At 38.3% G+C, this 17,358-nt stretch overlaps 1 protein-coding gene across 2 annotated transcripts in view; it reads right to left on the bottom strand.

Moving 5' to 3' along the window:
- EXO1 (exonuclease 1) overlaps positions 1-17,358 on the bottom strand; it is a 42,590-nt gene that overhangs the window by 24,797 nt on the left and 435 nt on the right. For both annotated transcript variants that reach the window (XM_006075861.4, XM_006075862.4), the window contains exons 2-9: positions 17,092-17,286; positions 15,494-15,667; positions 12,464-12,583; positions 10,570-10,693; positions 8,072-8,209; positions 6,950-7,162; positions 5,302-5,489; positions 4,518-4,614 (exon numbers count right to left, since the gene is read on the bottom strand). In XM_006075861.4, coding sequence (XP_006075923.3) covers positions 4,518-4,614; positions 5,302-5,489; positions 6,950-7,162; positions 8,072-8,209; positions 10,570-10,693; positions 12,464-12,583; positions 15,494-15,654 — 1,041 coding nt within the window. In that variant the 5' untranslated portion in view covers positions 15,655-15,667; positions 17,092-17,286. The remainder of the gene's footprint in view (positions 1-4,517; positions 4,615-5,301; positions 5,490-6,949; positions 7,163-8,071; positions 8,210-10,569; positions 10,694-12,463; positions 12,584-15,493; positions 15,668-17,091; positions 17,287-17,358) is intronic.

Here is a 17,358-nt window from a genome sequence, read left to right as displayed (position 1 = left end):
AGTGAAGACAAGAGTATAGACAGAAAAATTTAAAGAACCTAGCCCAAAGAGGGAGGGGTAAGATAGGGGTGGAGATTAAGAGGTTCAAACTATTAGGTGTAAAAAAGCTACAAGGATATACTGTACAATACAAGGAATATAGCCAACTTTTATAACTATAAAGTATAACCCTTAAAAGTTGTGAATCACTATGTTGTACACCTGAAACATATATTATAAATCAACTATATCTCAATAAAAAGATAAAAATAAAGAACCTAGCTTAAGAAAGATCAAACTCATGTGTCTGCAGAAAAGAATGACATTAATTCCACATACAGAAACTTAGAGAAAGACTTGAACCAAGTACCATGGAGGCCGCAAGTAGGGGGAGGGCTGATAAAAGGATTATATGGCTCCTGGGCCCTCATCTTTGATCTGTCCAATATGGTCAATTCATACCCATCTGCCTTCAGAGCAACCAGACCTTCGAAACCCACAAACAGTAACATAAAAACTTCAAAAGGTGAGAAGAGCCATTTGTCTACACAGGGATCAAATGCAAGGTTAAATATTGAATGGTGGCACTAGCCCTACCCCTTCCTAAAGAAAGAAAAGAAAGTTAGTCACTCAGTCGTGTCAAACTTTTTGTGACCCCATGGACTGTACCCACCAGGCTCCTATGTCCATGGGATTCTCCAGGCAAGAATACTGGAGTGGGTTGCCATTGGGTTGAGATCTTCCCAACCCAGGGACCAAACCCCGGTCTCCCACATTGCAGGCACTCTTTACTGACTAAGCCACTAGGGAAATCCACCCCTTCCTGGTCCACCCCAATTTATTTTCCCTAGCTTGCTCTTAAAATGTTTACATAGCTAAGTAGAAATTGGAGGATCCCATTTTTGAAAAAAGAACTGTACAAAGAAAACATGCTGATGTTTAAGAATTCACAAAACAAAGCCAGCTTGTTGCTAACCGGTTCAACCAAGAGTAATAAAACCCAAGACTGTAAGCCCCACTCATTTACACAAAGCTTGTTAAGCTTCTTAGTGCCTCTCCCAAATAGGAACAAACTGACAAGAAGCTAGGTGTTAGAAAAGTCTCCACCATAAAAGAGAAAAGCCAAAACACATAGGAAAAAAAAATCCCAAAGCTAACAGAAATAATGCAGAGAGAAGAAAATGTACAAGAGAAATGTACAAGAAAATGTACATGTATTTAATATTATAATTAATATTAAATTTCTGAGAGGAGTGGGAAAGAGGAGAGTATATTCATGAAATGAAAAAAGGTCTTAGAAAGGGTTCTTAGATAGGAAAATGACAGCAAAAACTAAGTATTCATCAGAATTTTCTGTAATGATAGAAAAGTTCTATGCTGTCCAACATGGTAGCCACTAAGGACTTGAAAACTGACCAATGCAACTGGAGAACTAAAATTTAATTTAATGTTAATTTAAATAACCACATACTTTGCCAACAAAGGTCCATCTAGTCAAGGCTATGGTTTTTCCAGTAGTCATGTATGGATGTGAGAGTTGGACAGCGAGGAAAGCTGAGCACCAAAGAATTGATGCTTTTGAACTGTGGTATTGGAGAAGACTCTTGAGAGTCCCTTGGACTGCAAGAAGATCCAGACAGTCCATTCTAAAGGAGATCAGTCCTGGGTGTTCATTGGAAGGACTGATGTTGAAGCTGAAACCCCAATACTTTGGCCACCTCATGCAAAGAGTTGACTCATTGGGAAAGACCCTAATGCTGGGAAGGATTGGGGGCAGGAGGAGAAGGGGACGATAGAGGATGAGATGGCTGGATGGCATCACTGACTCGATGGACATGGGGTTTGGGTAAACTCTGGGAGTTGGTGATGGACAGGGAGGCCAGGCGTGCTGCGATTTATGGGGTCGCAAAGAGTCTGACACGACTGAGTGACTGAACTGAACTGAACTGTGGTCAGTGGCTAACACACTGGATAGCACAAAGTTTAAAGACAAAATAGAAAAAAAGTTTCCCCCGGAAAGAAAAGAAGACAAAGACGAGTAAGATAGAAAAGTTCCAGAATCTAAAGACCAGGAAAAACCAATATCTAACTAATAGAAGTTCCAGAAACAGAACAGAGGAAACAGAAAAGAAGAAACAGCAACCTGAGTATAAGGATTATATAATTTGAGCTGATGAACATAAAGTTCTTTTTTAGTACCATTATAAATTTGTGCTGTCTTAATAAGCTTGGCTTATTTCAGCTGACAGTAATGATTCTTCTCAATGCTCAACTTGTCACCAGTTTCTCTGTGGCCATCTTCTTTAGGCTCATTTCATTTTCTTTCTCAAGGTGCTCTGATTCATTTAGCTGGTAAACACTGAGACATTCTTAGTCCAGCCAGAATGAACTACTTTGAGTACCTTTAACATGCTATCCTCTTCCATACATGCTATTCCTTTAGCCTCGAACCACTCACCCATTTTGAAAATCCCAACTCATCTTTGTAAATCCAGGACACACACTAGCTCCTCTATTAGGAGACACTAGAGGGCTTGGCTTGGAGTCAGAGCTTCCCTATTGATTAAACGTATGACCTGGCAAGTCACCTAATCTCTAATTATTTCCTCATCTGTAAAGTAGAAATAATGGTACCGCCCTCAGAGGCTTGTTATGGAGTAAATAAGTTACTATGTGTAATGTGCTTAGAATGGCACTTAGAAAACAGCTCAATAAATGTCTCTTACTATTATTAAAAGGTATTCTATCTTTCAGTGGAGTTAAGTGCATCCCCTTTGTCTCCATGGAGCCTAGAATACATCTCTATTATGGGACATACCATATTTCTATGTATATAACCACGTGTCTTTCCCTTAGACAATGAGTATGTTACAAGCAAGGATTATGCTCTGTTTTTCTTTATATTCCAGAACATTCCAGAGTATGTTCATTATAATAATTAATGCTTAGTAAATAACTGAATGGTGAGTAAAAGTAAAGATCTGGACTAGACTAAAAACTATGAGAAAGAAGTAACTATTAACCAGAAAGACAAAAAAGAAGTAGGACTTAGCAATGAAAGAGAAGCCAGGGGTGGGGGAGGAGCAAAATAGATGAAGGAGATTTAAGAGGTACAAAAGACTAGGTATAAAATAAATAAGTTACAAGGATGTAATGTACAGCACAGTGAATATAGTCAATACTTTATAATAACTTTGTATGCAGTATAATCTACAGAAATATCAAATTACTATATTGTAGAATTGAAACTAATACAGTTGACCCTTGAACAATGTGAGGGTTAACCTGAATATACCTGACAGTCAGCCCTCTATATTTATAGTTCTCTATCACCTGTGGAATCAACCAACCATGGATGGTGTGCTGCTGCTGCTACTAAGTCGCTTCAGTCGTGTCCGACTCTGTGCGACCCCGTAGACGGCAGCCCACTAGGCTCCCCCGTCCCTGGGACTCTCCAGGCAAGAACACTGGAGTGGGTTGCCATTTCCTTCTCCAGTGCATGAAAGTGAAAAGTGAAAGTGAAGTCGCTCAGTTGTGTCCAACCCTTAGCGACTCCAGGGACTGCAGCCTACCAGGCTCCTCCATCCACGGGATTTTCCAGGCAAGAGTATTGGAGTGGGGTGCCATTGCCTTCTCCGAATTTGTGGTGTAATAAGTGCTAAAAAGAATAAGGGTTATAAAAGGAAGCTGATAAGAAATAGAGTTTGCTTTTGATTGTAGATAGATTTAAGGTTATAAGAAAGTACTTATGAAGACACAGGAGACATTTAGAATTATTGTGGCCGGTACACAGATTAGAGACTGTTAAAGATGTGCAAGTTCTCTGCATAAAATGAGATAATTAGAGTCAAGGTGGTGGTGGTTTAGTTGCTAAGTCGTGTCCAATTCTTGTGACCCCATGGACTGTAGCCTGTCAGGCTCGTCTGTCCATAGGATTCTCCAGGCAAGAATACTGGAGTGGGCTGCTATTTCCTTCTCCAATTAGAGTCATAAGAACTTATTAAGGAATAAATTTGAACATAAGAGAGATCAGAGTCTGGAAATATGACCAGAAAAGAGAGAACGATGGGAGCATACATCACAAGAGACATACTATTGGGAAAAAGTAGAAGAAAATAGGAAAGGACTGAATGACATACAGCAGAGGTACTCAGTAAGTACTGCTAAACTGTGAATGAGAGAAAAAAAGTTTTTACTCCCAAGAGGTATTTCTAGATTTGAGTCTTCAACAATGCCAAATGCTAGAGGTGGGATTGGGTGAGATGAGAAAAAGGCACTAAGCACTTGGTATATTCAAAGAAAATGTTCAAGTATAAAGGTCTTATATTATGTGGTCACTTTTTAAGAAAATTAACCAATATACCCATTGGTTCTAAGAGACATATTTTCTCTAGAATTGAGTTGTTTTCAATCAACACTGCACAGTGCTTGGATGTAGAAATGTTTAAAAGATGTTTACTAAGTGAAGATTTGCCTTTAGTATTAGTTCCTAAGCAATAACAAAACATGCTTTTAGAAAGAAGTCTTTAATATGTTACCATGGCAGTGTCTGGATTGTAGTCATCGATCTGCTCGAGAGTATTTATATCTTTATTCCCAAGTGCTATTTGAAGAGCTATAGAATCATCAACATACCTAGGTTGGTGAGATTAAGGAAAAACAATTTTACTAACAACCAAACAAACAATACAGTATTAAGACAGCAAAGTGTTGGTCTATTGTCAGAGAAAACCTTCAGGTTTATGACTTCAAAGGACCCTACTTCCTTTCCACATTTGGCTTCACTGAAACCACATGATAGTTTACTAGTCACAGCAGGAGTTGGCGATTTTCTGAAGCAAAGCCCCACGGCATCAGTTACTCCCTGTCAAGGGAGATAGAGAGGAAAGCCCTGCCCAGGTGACTCACAGCTACACATCACCCTGTATGTACGTGGCCAGTGGCTCTGCGGACAGCATCCTCAACTGGTGTACTCACATGACCAGAGCATTCTTCCTGATTAACTGAGCTTGCTTACTATGAGTGGTTCTCTTCAGTGCCACCTCTGGAGTATGTACCTTAAGTGACTGACTGTACATGTTTCTGTCAAATCAACCGAAGTAATTAGCAAGTTATAATGGATGAGCTTCAGGTTTATAAATAGTTACTCTAAATTTTTAACTCGCATGATAATTAAATTTAACAAAATAAAGATTCCACTATATAAAAAAAAAGAAAGCCAAAAACAATTTGCCAGCTTTTGACTGAATGTCTAGCTAAAAATACCACCACAAAGATATGGAAGGAGTGCAAAGTTCTACCATTCTGGTTCAGAAAGGATACTGCCCAGCATAGCTTAGTGTTTTGGGATCAACATCATCTTCATAGGCATTCAGAGGGATGAGTTTCCTTTTGATGGGATCAAAAACTAGTTGATAGAGGAAAGTATTGTTGGCCCGAATAAATCCTTTGATGTAATCTTCTGGTACTGTTATGTTCATCTTGAGATAATGTCCAATTTTCCTGACGACCTAATAATGAGTATAAATATATTTATGAGTTATTTAATACCTGAAGATAAAGAATAGGGGAAGTATTATTCCCAAGATCCATCACTTTACATTAGAGAAGGCTGAGGAGGGATAGAAAAATCAATTGCTTTTTTTTGGGGGGGTGGGTGGAATAATTGCTTCACAATGTTGTGTTAGTTTCTGCTGTACAATGAAGTGAATCAGCCACATGTATACATATTTCCTCCTTCTTGGACCTCTCTCCCATTCACCCCAACCCACCCGTCTAGGCCATCATACAGCTACATTAAAAACCTCAACCAGTAAACACATCATGACTTAAAATTCAAAGATATGTTCTTCGCCTTCAAAGTCTCTTTCATCCAGAAAGCAAAAACAAAACACACAATTACCTGAGAATTAAAAAAAAAAACAAACACAAATATTTGTAGATCATATTTCAAAAAAGAAGTCAACATTTTAACTTCAATTAGAGTCATGGATGATTAAAGCTGGAAGAGATGAAGAAGAAAGACCCAGAGGCCTGACGTGATCCTGAAGTCACAGGCTAGTTAGTACACATTGCTCTATTTCAAAATCTGCTACCATCTCCCAACCTTGAGATCTGTCTACTTCAGTACACCACCCTTGGCCCTGAGGACTCACATTTTATAATCTTGGAAATTCTGCTCTGCAAACTCTAAGGGCTTAAGAGAACTACCCAAGGTACAGTGAGGGTAGGAATAATCTACTTCATTTTTTAAGGAAAAGACACCAGAGAATTTATACAGCAGTGATGAAATGAGGTCTCAGAGTTTCTTTAGAAAATACATGACACTTCCTCAAATTGTATGAAGAAGTAAGAATCTGGCTGTATTTTATTAAGCCAGGTTAAAGAGATTCACATAAATGTGCAATTCCTCTCATTACTTTCATTTGCTTTAGAAGACAACTACTTCTCATAAAAATATATCTATGTTAAAATGCAATGCATTAATTATTGTTAATTTTAAGTGAATTAATAAACATTAAAATTCTTCTCTTTCAATTTCTGACTCAGTAAATTTCAATAGCTATAACCCATATAAACAAAAATAATTGTCACAAAGAGTTTTTAAGAGTGTAAAGGGATCCTGTGAGACCAAAAACTTTGAGAACCGTTACTACAGAGTAACAGGACAGAAACAAACAAAAAAAAATCGTGCATTTTAACATGAATTCAACCCTAGAATATCTTATCCTGAAGTTTCTTTATATTAGTCTTCATTTTCAAAAAACTACTACTAATTTTTTGTCAACTGCTGAAAACAGGATTCATCTGCTGCCAAAGCAAAGCTGTAGTGTTTAATCATTTCTCCTTTCAATGACACAATATTGGTTGTGGATATAATAGAATATTTAAGATCCATATTCTGAGTGATTCATCTATTACTTAAGAATTGCTTAGAAACTGAACACAAGAGTTGGTAAATCACTCTTACCTTTAAAATATCTGGATTGTTGGCTAGTCTTAGTAGTTTGCAGGCCTTGGCTAATCCAATCCCACGCAGTGATGAAAGATAGTCACAGCCTGAAAGAATGCACATGTAACGGAACTTCTCTTCTGTGAACACATCCCCAAGCTGTTTGCACATTCCTAGACGAGCCTGATCAACTTCTAGTCCATTTCCAAACTGGTCCATTTTTAAAATAACCTTCAAGAGGAAGGGAAACTGTGAACACCTGTAAGAGTCATTTTTATTTTTCATCATCTAATCCACGGCAGCATTTCTAAGAAATCTTTCCAGTTCTTTATCATAAGTGAGCAGACAGATACGTAGGCCAGGTAATTATTGTGAAATTTTCAAATAAGTTAAATTGAAACACAGGCCATGGCTGGACAATGTCATATGCCAGTACTCAATCGTTTAGCCTCTGGTGTAAAGAAGGCCCTTTCTGCACCTACTTCCTACCTGCACTACAGGGTTATCGTGTCAAACAGCACTTCTTACAAAAAGCATCTTCTCCTTACCTTCCACTTTTACATATTAAAGTAACCCTTTGCTTAGTCTTAAAGTAATACATGTTACTTGTAGAAAATTTGGAAAACAGAAATTCAGGAAGAAAACAGAAATTGCCCCAAATGTCTTATCTATCACTATTACCCAGCATCAACCTTTTCACAGATCCTTCTCGTCATTTATGAAATAGATAATATAAATAACATAGATATTAACAAAAATGAGATCACCCTACAGTTTTGTATCTTAATATCATAATAAAAATTTCCATTAAATAGTTTTATACATAATTCTAAAAAACTGCAAAGCATCTCATTAGTAGATAAGTTAGCTTATTCACCTAATCTAATTGAGAACTATAAAGCATATAAGTAATCATTATTAAAATATAAGACTATATTCCACTACAGAATTTAGAGAAAACAACAAAATTCTCTAACTTTAAGGGCTTAATCTGAAAAATCATTCAGATTATACAAATGTCAAGCAGCAAAACCTTTCTTCCCATTTTAAATAAAATAATTATTAACACCATAAATAGATATTAGTTGCAGGTATTATATAAGATAAAAAAACTTCAGCTCCTTTATTTATGTTAGGTACCTTTTTACAGCCAAAAGCAAGGAGATCAGAGTCCTCCGTAATTACAGCTTGTACAATGCCAGCCTTGTTAAGATAGGCCAGCTGTGCATCCGCTTCATATGGGGCCACAAGACAATCTACTCCCTGAGACCGAGCAGCCTGTGAGAAAGGATGAGTCAGTCTCAAGAACAGCATCTGGAAAGCACTGAACAACTTCTTGTTTCAAACCAATTTATCACCAGCCTCAACATGTATTGAATACATGCTAGTATTATTTTTGGAAGTCATTTCCTTTGAAGTACAGGTTTCTACTTTTAGTCCTAAATATTGAACTACCAGTTCAGTTCAGTCACTCAGTTGTGTCCGACTCTTTGCGACCCCATGAATTGCAGCACGCCAGGCCTCCCTATCCATCACCAACTCCCGGAGTTCACCCAAACTCACGTCCATCGAGTCGGTGATGCCATCCAGCCATCTCATCCTCTGTCATCCCCTTCTCCTCCTGCCCCCAATCCCTCCCAGCATCAGAGTCTTTTCCAATGAGCCAACTCTTCGCATGAGGTGGCCAAAGTACTGGAGTTTCAGCTATAGCATCAGTCCTTCCAAAGAACACCCAGGACTGATCTCCTTTAGAATGGACCAGTTGGATCTCCTTGCAGTCCAAGGGACTTTCAAGAGTCTTCTCCAACACCACAGTTCAAAAGCATCTTCAGCGCTCAGCTTTCTTCACAGTCCAACTCTCACATCCATACACGACCACTGGAAAAACCATAGCCTTGACTAGACAGACCTTTGTTGGCAAAGTAATGTCTCTGCTTTTGAATATGCTATCTAGGTTGGTCATAACTTTCCTTCCAAGGAGTAAGCGTCTTTTAATTTCATGGCTGCAGTCACCATCTGCAGTGATTTTGGAGCCCAAAAAAATAAAGTCTGACACTGTTTCCACTGTTTCCCCATCTATTTCCCATAAAGTGATGGGACCAGATGCCATGATCTTTGTTTTCTGAATGTTGATCTTTAAGCCAACTTTTTCACTCTCCTCTTTCACTTTCATCAAGAGGCTTTTTAGTTCCTCTTCACTTTCTGCCATAAGGGTGGTGTCATCTGCATATCTGAGGTTATTGATATTTCTCCCGGCAATCTTGATTTCCAGCTTGTGCTTCTTCCAGCCCAGCGTTTCTCATGATGTATTCTGCATAGAAGTTAAATAAGCAGGGTGACAAGATACAGCCTTGACATACTCCTTTTCCTATTTGGAACCAGTCTGCTGTTCCATGTCCAGTTCTAACTGCTGCTTCCTGACCTGCATACAGGTTTCTCAAGAGGCAGGTCAGGTGGTCTGGTATTCCCATCTCTTTCAGAATTTTCCACAGTTTATTGTGATCCACACAGTCAAAGGCTTTGGCATAGTCAATAAAGCAGAAATAGATGTTTTTCTGGAACTCTCTTGCTTTTTCCATGATCCAGCAGATGTTGGCAATTTGATCTCTGGATCCTCTGCCTTTTCCAAAACCAGCTTGAACATTTGGAAGTTCACAGTTCATGTATTGCTGACGCCTGGCTTGGAGAATTTTGAGCATTACTTTACTAGCGTGTGAGATGAATGCAATTGTGCGGTAGTTTGAGCATTCTTTGGCATTGCCTTTCTTTGGGATTGGAATGAAAACTGACCTTTTCCAGTCCTGTGGCCACTGCTGAGTTTTCCAAATTTGCTGGCATATTGAGCTATATGTAGTCCTATATATTGAATCATATAGCTGCTAATAAATCTTTTTTAAAAATCAATGTATGAATTAGGGAAAAAGAAATATTGCTATACATTTGGCGGGGGTGGGGGTGGGGGAATACAAGCTGCAAACTCAATTTTTCAAATTATAGAAATCTACCATCTTAAGAATGACTGTGCTCTAAAGAACACAAGCCGCTTGTTTCCCCACAATCTCTTACCACAGAACACAAGCCTGACACTGAACTGATGAAACTAACAGACTCTATAACTATCTATCTTCCCATTTGTTTATCAAATAGTTTGAACACAGAAAAGGGGCTGTGTGGGCTGTGACTGTGTGTGTGCTGACACTAAGATTTATGGTAACAGGTAATAAGGAAAGAAGCTTCTAAGAAGCAGGTCAAGTGGAACTGATCTGCTGCAAATCTCCTGAGCTGGCCAGTTGACTTCAAGAGATCTCTGACAGACACTCAAGAGTAAGTGCTGAAGATTATGAGAGTGGGGTGGGACTGAACCTCTAGGAATTTATTCCTTCTGTCTCTGCAGAAAACATTTATCTATGTAAGTGACTCATCTAGAAAGTGAGAGCTGAGGTGATTGTTCCTCAGGATTTCTTCTTTGGAAATTGCTGGACTCCTCTCTTCTACCTAGATATTCTTCTCTTCTTCCTCTGACAACCAGCTTTCCTAAAGGTTAGACCCAGAATAATCCTCCTCCCTTCACCTCCTTGCTCTCCCATTAACCTAAATGAACTGTGTAATCTGTTACTTTAGCTTCTTATTTAGCTCACTTTAATTACGTTGTGGGCCATAGTATGTGTGATATTGATAGAACGTATGAAACATTCTCTGGCTTCTGAGACCTTCCCTTCACGAAGAAGCTGCTTTCCTTTAAGGAGACTGGCTTGTCGTCTTCTGCAAGATTAAAAAAAAAAAAAAAGTGAGAAGAGGACTCAAAATATTACCATATTATACCCTTGAATTGTATTCAAGAATTTTTTCTGGAATAAAAAATGCTTGACTCATATGAAAGTGCACACCTGTTCCTTGACTATGCTAACCCAGATCTTTTGGGCTTGTAGACAAAAAGAACACGGATTTACAGTGCCCATATGCACAAGCTAATCATCAGACTTTCTCACAGCACTGCTACATGTCAAAAGAAAGTGAAGTAATGAAGACACCTTAAGAAAATGTAAGTCAAGGCTTTTATACCATTAAAACTAACTTTCCATTATAAAGGGTACAACTTTATCAACCCCTCTTAGTGAGGTTTACTTCCATTTGGGGCTGACTCACACTAGCTTTAACAACTACGCCCAGTAGTATCTCCTGTACAGCATAATGACTCCTAAAAACCAACAGAGGATAAAAACAAGAATAGATGAAAGTAGTAGAACAGACGCTTCACTAAAATGCTTCACTAAAATTCTTAAAAGAAAATACAGAAATTCTTTTTAAAGTCTACTGTAAAAATACTAGATTCTGTTGAGTTAAATATGAGATACAATTTCAATTAAAACTACTAAAAGAATAAAAATAGAGTACATCACTTTTCAAATAGAAATAGAAATAGAATTGTCCCTAGAAATAAGGGACAACAATAAGAGTGGAAAAAACAATCAACCCAGAAATCAAACAAGGTAGGACGTATGTATTAGTAATTAAGATCAAGGTAAAAAGAATAAAACTGCAGTTTTAAAAATGACAAAGACTGATGGAATCGATAAAAAATTACAGTGATGCATTCTTTATAAAAGACAAACTTAAAACCAATGACATAGTAAAAGTCAACAGAAAAAGAAATTAGAAACATACAAAAGAAAATTGTTATGGCTATATTAATATCAGACATAATAGACTTTAGAACAAAAAAGCACAGAAATTTTAAGTCAGTGCATATTGTTCTTATATGTCAAAAAAATAACAAATTCTTAAACCTGAATGCTACCGATAAAATAGCTTCAAAACAAACAAAGCAGGAAAAAAATGGACAGAACTACAAGGGAACTGACAATTCCACTATTATATAAAATTTTAACATACTTTTCTTAGTAATTGATGGATTAAGTAAAGTGAAAGTTGCTCAGTTGTGTCTGATTCTTTGTGCCTCCACTATAGCCAGTCAGGCTCCTCTGTTTATGGAATTCTCCAGGCCAGAATACTGGAGTGGGTAGCTATTCCCTTCTCCAGGGGATCTTCCCAACCTAGGGATCGACCCCAGGTCTCCTGCATTGCAGGCGGATTCTTTACTGTCTGAGTCACCAGGGAAGCCCAAGAATACCGCAGTGGGTAGTCTATCCCTTTTCCAGGGGATCTTCCTGACCCAGGAATCGTGCTGGGGTCTCCTGCATTGCAGGTAGATTGTTTACCAGCTGAGCTACCAGGGAAGCTCATTAAGTAGGATTAAGTAGACACACATTTAAAAAAACATTCAAAAAAATCAATAAGGATATGGAAGATTTGAATACTACAACCAATAAGCTTGATTTACTGGACAGACATAAAACTATCCACTCAATAACTGAGGAATACACATTCCTTTCCAGCATACATGGAACATTTAAGGAAATTCATTTAGGTATGAGTTTAAAACAAGCCTCGACAAACTAAAACAAAAGAGAAATTAGTATCATAGAGACCACAATGTCAGACCTTAAATAATTACGTTAAGGTATCACTTACTCTCTTCTAGACTTTTCCACTTCCTTTTTAGAAGGTAAAGTACATCCATCAAATACCAGGATAGGCTTGATCCCATGAGATAGTAACATATTTACCAATTTCATACAAAATCCTACATACCTATGAAAATGAAGAAAAATAATTAAGAAATATAAACTCTAATTCGGACTTGGATTCAAATCCTGCCTTGGATCCTAATGGGCTATGGGCTATATGTTTTCTTTAGGTGTAGATTAAAGACTTTTACATTCCTGAAGTTCTGACATTGCATTATTCTAAATCTAATCTTTTTACCTCTCCACCCTCCCACCACTGTTTTCTTTTGCTTTGAGAAATTTCAAACCTATTGAAAAGTTAAAGGAACAGTAGAATACCTGAGTTCTCCAACAACACCATTATTATACCCAAGAAACCTAATAGTAATATAATATTATCTAATATACAGTCTATATTAAAATTTATCCAATTGTCTCAGTAAGGTTATAACCAGTGGTGACCTAATAAACGTGCAACAACCAGTTCTGGGGAAAGGGGTGCCTGATTTGTAGCGTTTGTCAATTTCCTTGACATGCATATTCTACAATGGTGGATAAACTACTAATGTAGGCTTATTAAATGCTGAACTGGGAGAAGATGGTGTATAGGAAGCTCATGTAAGTTGACTGTAGCACAGCTCTGCTACAGTTTCCCCCCCAGAGCAGGATGCAAACAAGAATCATGTATTGCATTTAGATTTTTATTCTGGCAAGACAATTAAAATTACTATGTGTAGAGTCATTCCAGGGTCACAAGGATGGTTCAACACATGTATATCAAACAAGGTGATACATCACATCAACAAAAGAAAAGACAAAAACCACATGATCATCTCAATAGACACAGAAAAAATACCTGACAAAATTCAACATCCATTCATGATAAAAACCCTTATCAAAGTGGGTACAGAGGGAACATATCTCAACATAATAAAAAGTTATTTATGACAAACCCACATGAATATAATACTCAACAGTGAAAGCTCAAAGCCTTCCCACTAAAATCTGGAACAAAACAAGGATATCCTCTCTCACCACTTCTCTTCAACATAATACTGGAAGTCTTATATACACTAATCAGATAAGAAAAAGAAATAAAATGTATTTAAATTGGTAGTGAAGACATGATACTATGAATAGAAAACCCTTTAGTCTTCACACAGAAACCACGGGAACTGATAAACGAACTTAGCAAGGTAGCAGGATACAAGATTAACATACAAAACGGGTTGCATTCTTTTATATTAACAACGAAATGGCAGAAAGGGAATGTAAACAAACAATCCCTTTTGAAACACTTAGGAATAAATCTCACCAAAGAGGTGAAAGACATATGCTGAGAAGTATAAAACATTAAAAGGAAACTGAAGATGATTCAAAGAATGGAAAGATATCCCATGCTCTTTGATTGGAAGAATTAATATTGTTAAAATGGCATATGACCCAAAGCAACCTATGGATTTAATACAATATCTATGAAAATACCAATGACATTTCTCCCAAAACTAGAGTAAATAATCCTAAAACTTAAATGGAACCATAAGAGACCTAGAATTGCCAAAGCAATCTTGAGAAAAAAAAAAACAAACCAAAGCTGGAGGCTCCTGCTTAACTTCCCGGACTTCACACAATACTGCAAAGCTATAGTAATCAAAATAACACGGTATCAGCACAAAAACAGGCACAGGGATGAATGGAATAAAATACACAGCCAAAGAATAAACTCACACACCTCTGGACAGCTGATCGTCAACAAAGGAGGTGATCTAGGCTACAGACCTGTGGTTGCCAGAGGCCGGACCTGTGGAGTTCATCTGATAATAAAAGCTATCCCCTGCACTCTGGATAGCTCTTTCAGTTACTCAAAAATATTAGAACCCTTAACAAATACCAATAAATAGGAGATAAAGTTCTCCTCCTAGGGAAGAGAATTAAAAGAAACACTGAAGGCAGCACTGAAAACAACTTGCAGTTTTGAACTATTACTGCTACTGCTCAAATTCAGTTCAGTTCACTCAGTCATGTCCGACTCTTTGCGACCCCGTGGATTGCAGCACGCCAGGCTTCCCTGTTCATCACCAGCTCCCTGAGCTTACTCAAACTCATGTCCATTGAGTCATTGATGCCATCCAACAATCTCATCCTCTGTCGTCCCATTCAAATTCAGTGGTGGAAAACAAATCACTTTCCAAAAATGATTACAACAGTTGAGAGTGGCTGAAATGCCCAGACTCTCCACTTTTGGTCAAATTAACTTGATAGGCCTGAAAGCCCCAAACACACAGCTACTTTTCAATAATGATTTCTCTATTGCTGTCCATCCCCACCCCCTCCTCCATTTTCTGTAAACAAAAAGGGTCATTAATGTCCTTTGTGCTTAAGTACATCAGACTAAGATCTGTGAGCTTTTCCTCTAGGACATAAAGTATGCATTGCAGAAAAGAAAATACATACTAGTGCCCAAATCCCCGTGGAAAATCTCTGTCTAAAAACTATGCTTGCTTGTTTTTCTAGGGTTTCTATTTAAAAAATAAAGAAGGCATTTGTCCTGCCTCAAATGAAGGCACAGAGTTATGAGTGGATATCAGGATGGCCACTATTTTGGGGCCCAAGTGAAGTAAAAGGGAATGAGAACACCATGTCCCTTAGAAACAACTGGCTTGTTTGGCTAACAGGGCTTAGCAAATGTGTTGCCTATGAATTCTGAAGTCACCATGGATTTTTAGAATATTGTTAAAAAGTTTTATCTTAGATAATAGAAAAAAGAAGAGACTCTTTGGCCTTTGTCCATTAGTGTCCTAATACTCTGGCTTATTAGAAAGAATGGAAACTAGACCTCCATCAAAGAAGGAAATGTTCCTTGGCAATATTCTAAAGCATATATTCTCACTTCTTAATAAACCCTGCACTGAATAAAAATGACTCCTTTCTGAAAAAAGGTCATTGCAAGTCTCATTCTTAACTGGCAAAGAATTAATATAAGATCCAAACTTACTTATCAGTAGGTTCACCTTTGGCTAGCTTTTCTGCACAAGCAACAGCTCCTTTGTGAAGCCAGCAATATGTATCCACAGCTACCACCTGCCCTTTATACTTCCTCATGTGGATAGGTTCAGAAGCTTCTTTGATAAATTGCAGCAATCCGTGTATCCCCATAGTGCCAAGTTAACTATATGATATAAAAAGAGAAAGGGAAAACAGCAAAATTTAAAGCAAAATATATTTACTGCAAAGTTTTGGAAAAATAAAGAAAAGAGCTTGGAAGTTGATATAGCAACTGTTATTGTTCAGATATTTGAGAATCACTGCTCTTTAATATTTTAAGTGGGCCCCTCTCTGTCAAACAATCTCCATAGTCTAGTACCCTAATCTGATGCCACTTGATAGTTCCTTAGTGTTTATTCTTTCTAAAGTGCTTTCCCATTTGGAATCATGTTTACTCTAAGCCCTTAACACTGAACAAAGCAGGTAGAAGGCACTAAAAAAGTATGAGTCTGTCTTCTCTCCAAAAAGGCATTGTTTTATAACATCTATAAAAGCGTGTATGCTATGATATCACCTGCATCTGCACAGGCATTATATGAAATAACATGCAAAATACTTCATAAGACATTTCAACCAAAAAATAAAACAAACAATTCTAGAACTAAAGCTGTACTTTTTTAGGACTGAAATTTACCACCATCAGAATGCTTTATTCCAAGCAACGAACATTCTGTTAATAAGCAGTGGTGGTGCCCAGGGGCAACTCCATTAGACTCTCTGAAAACTATTCCCAAATAAGGAGAAACTGCACCTGCTGTCCAATTAGTTTCGAGAAAAATGTTTTAGCTTTCCACCCTCTTCCATCCAAGTTGCAGCCCCAAGCCTCCTTTCTATACAGAAACCTGTAGCTGCCAATCCTTTCCCAAGCAACTACTGTCCCCTCCTCCAAACCCCATGACAAAAACTGAGCAGTTGCTTAGCATTTCCTAAAATAGATCTCTCACAAGAGGTATTAAGTCTGGGAGGAAAAGAAGAACGTACAAGATCAAAAGACAGACTTACGCTGTTGATACCCTCTATCAAAGTTCTGATAGTCTAGTACAGCGGTTTTCAAATTTCAGTTCTTCCTACAGTCTAAATTCCACTTCTAGGGACTATGATTCACTAGTCCTCGAGTGAGGTGGGAATTCTGCATTTTAAACAAGGCAGGTCATTTGGATGCAGGAGGTCCTCACACCACAATTTATGAAAAACAATTAGTCTTCTACCTCTCAGAGGTTCCTAAAAAGAGTTTTCTTCTTTTGAGGAAAATTGACATAGTATATGCTGGTGTTTAGTCGCCAAGTCGTGTCCGACTCTTTTGCGACCCCATGGACCGCAGGCTGCCAGACTCCTCTGTCCATGGGACCTCCAGGCAAGAATACTGGAGTGGGTTGCCATTTCCTCCTGCAGGGGATCTTCCCCACCCAGTGATCGAACTCTCATCTCTTGTCTTCTGCACAGGCGGGTTCTTTACCACTAGCGCCACCTGGGAATCCCCAAGGCGGATTCTTTACCACTGAGCTACCAGGGAAGCCCGACACAATACATATATTTCGTGAAACTTACAAGTTTCTCCTAAATGTTTCCTCTTTAGCACGATGAAACAATGGAGGAGATCGGGGGTTTTAGGCACAAAGCGTCCTCAGGGGACCGCCCGCGGCACCCGGCAGTACTGACAACACAACGTCATTGCTCCATCCCCTCTCTCACGGACTGGAAGGGGGGCCCACACGCCCTTTCCAGAAGACACGTTCCTTTGGCCTGCACAACGTGAAGAATATACTTGTCAAGCATTTGGAAGGTGGGAGCTTGCAGGTAAACCCGCCCTGGTAG

The sequence above is a fragment of the Bubalus bubalis genome, chromosome 5 (assembly GCF_019923935.1).
Source record: "Bubalus bubalis isolate 160015118507 breed Murrah chromosome 5, NDDB_SH_1, whole genome shotgun sequence".
Lineage (NCBI taxonomy): Eukaryota > Metazoa > Chordata > Mammalia > Artiodactyla > Bovidae > Bubalus > Bubalus bubalis.
This window is presented reverse-complemented; position numbering and strand designations above follow the sequence as displayed.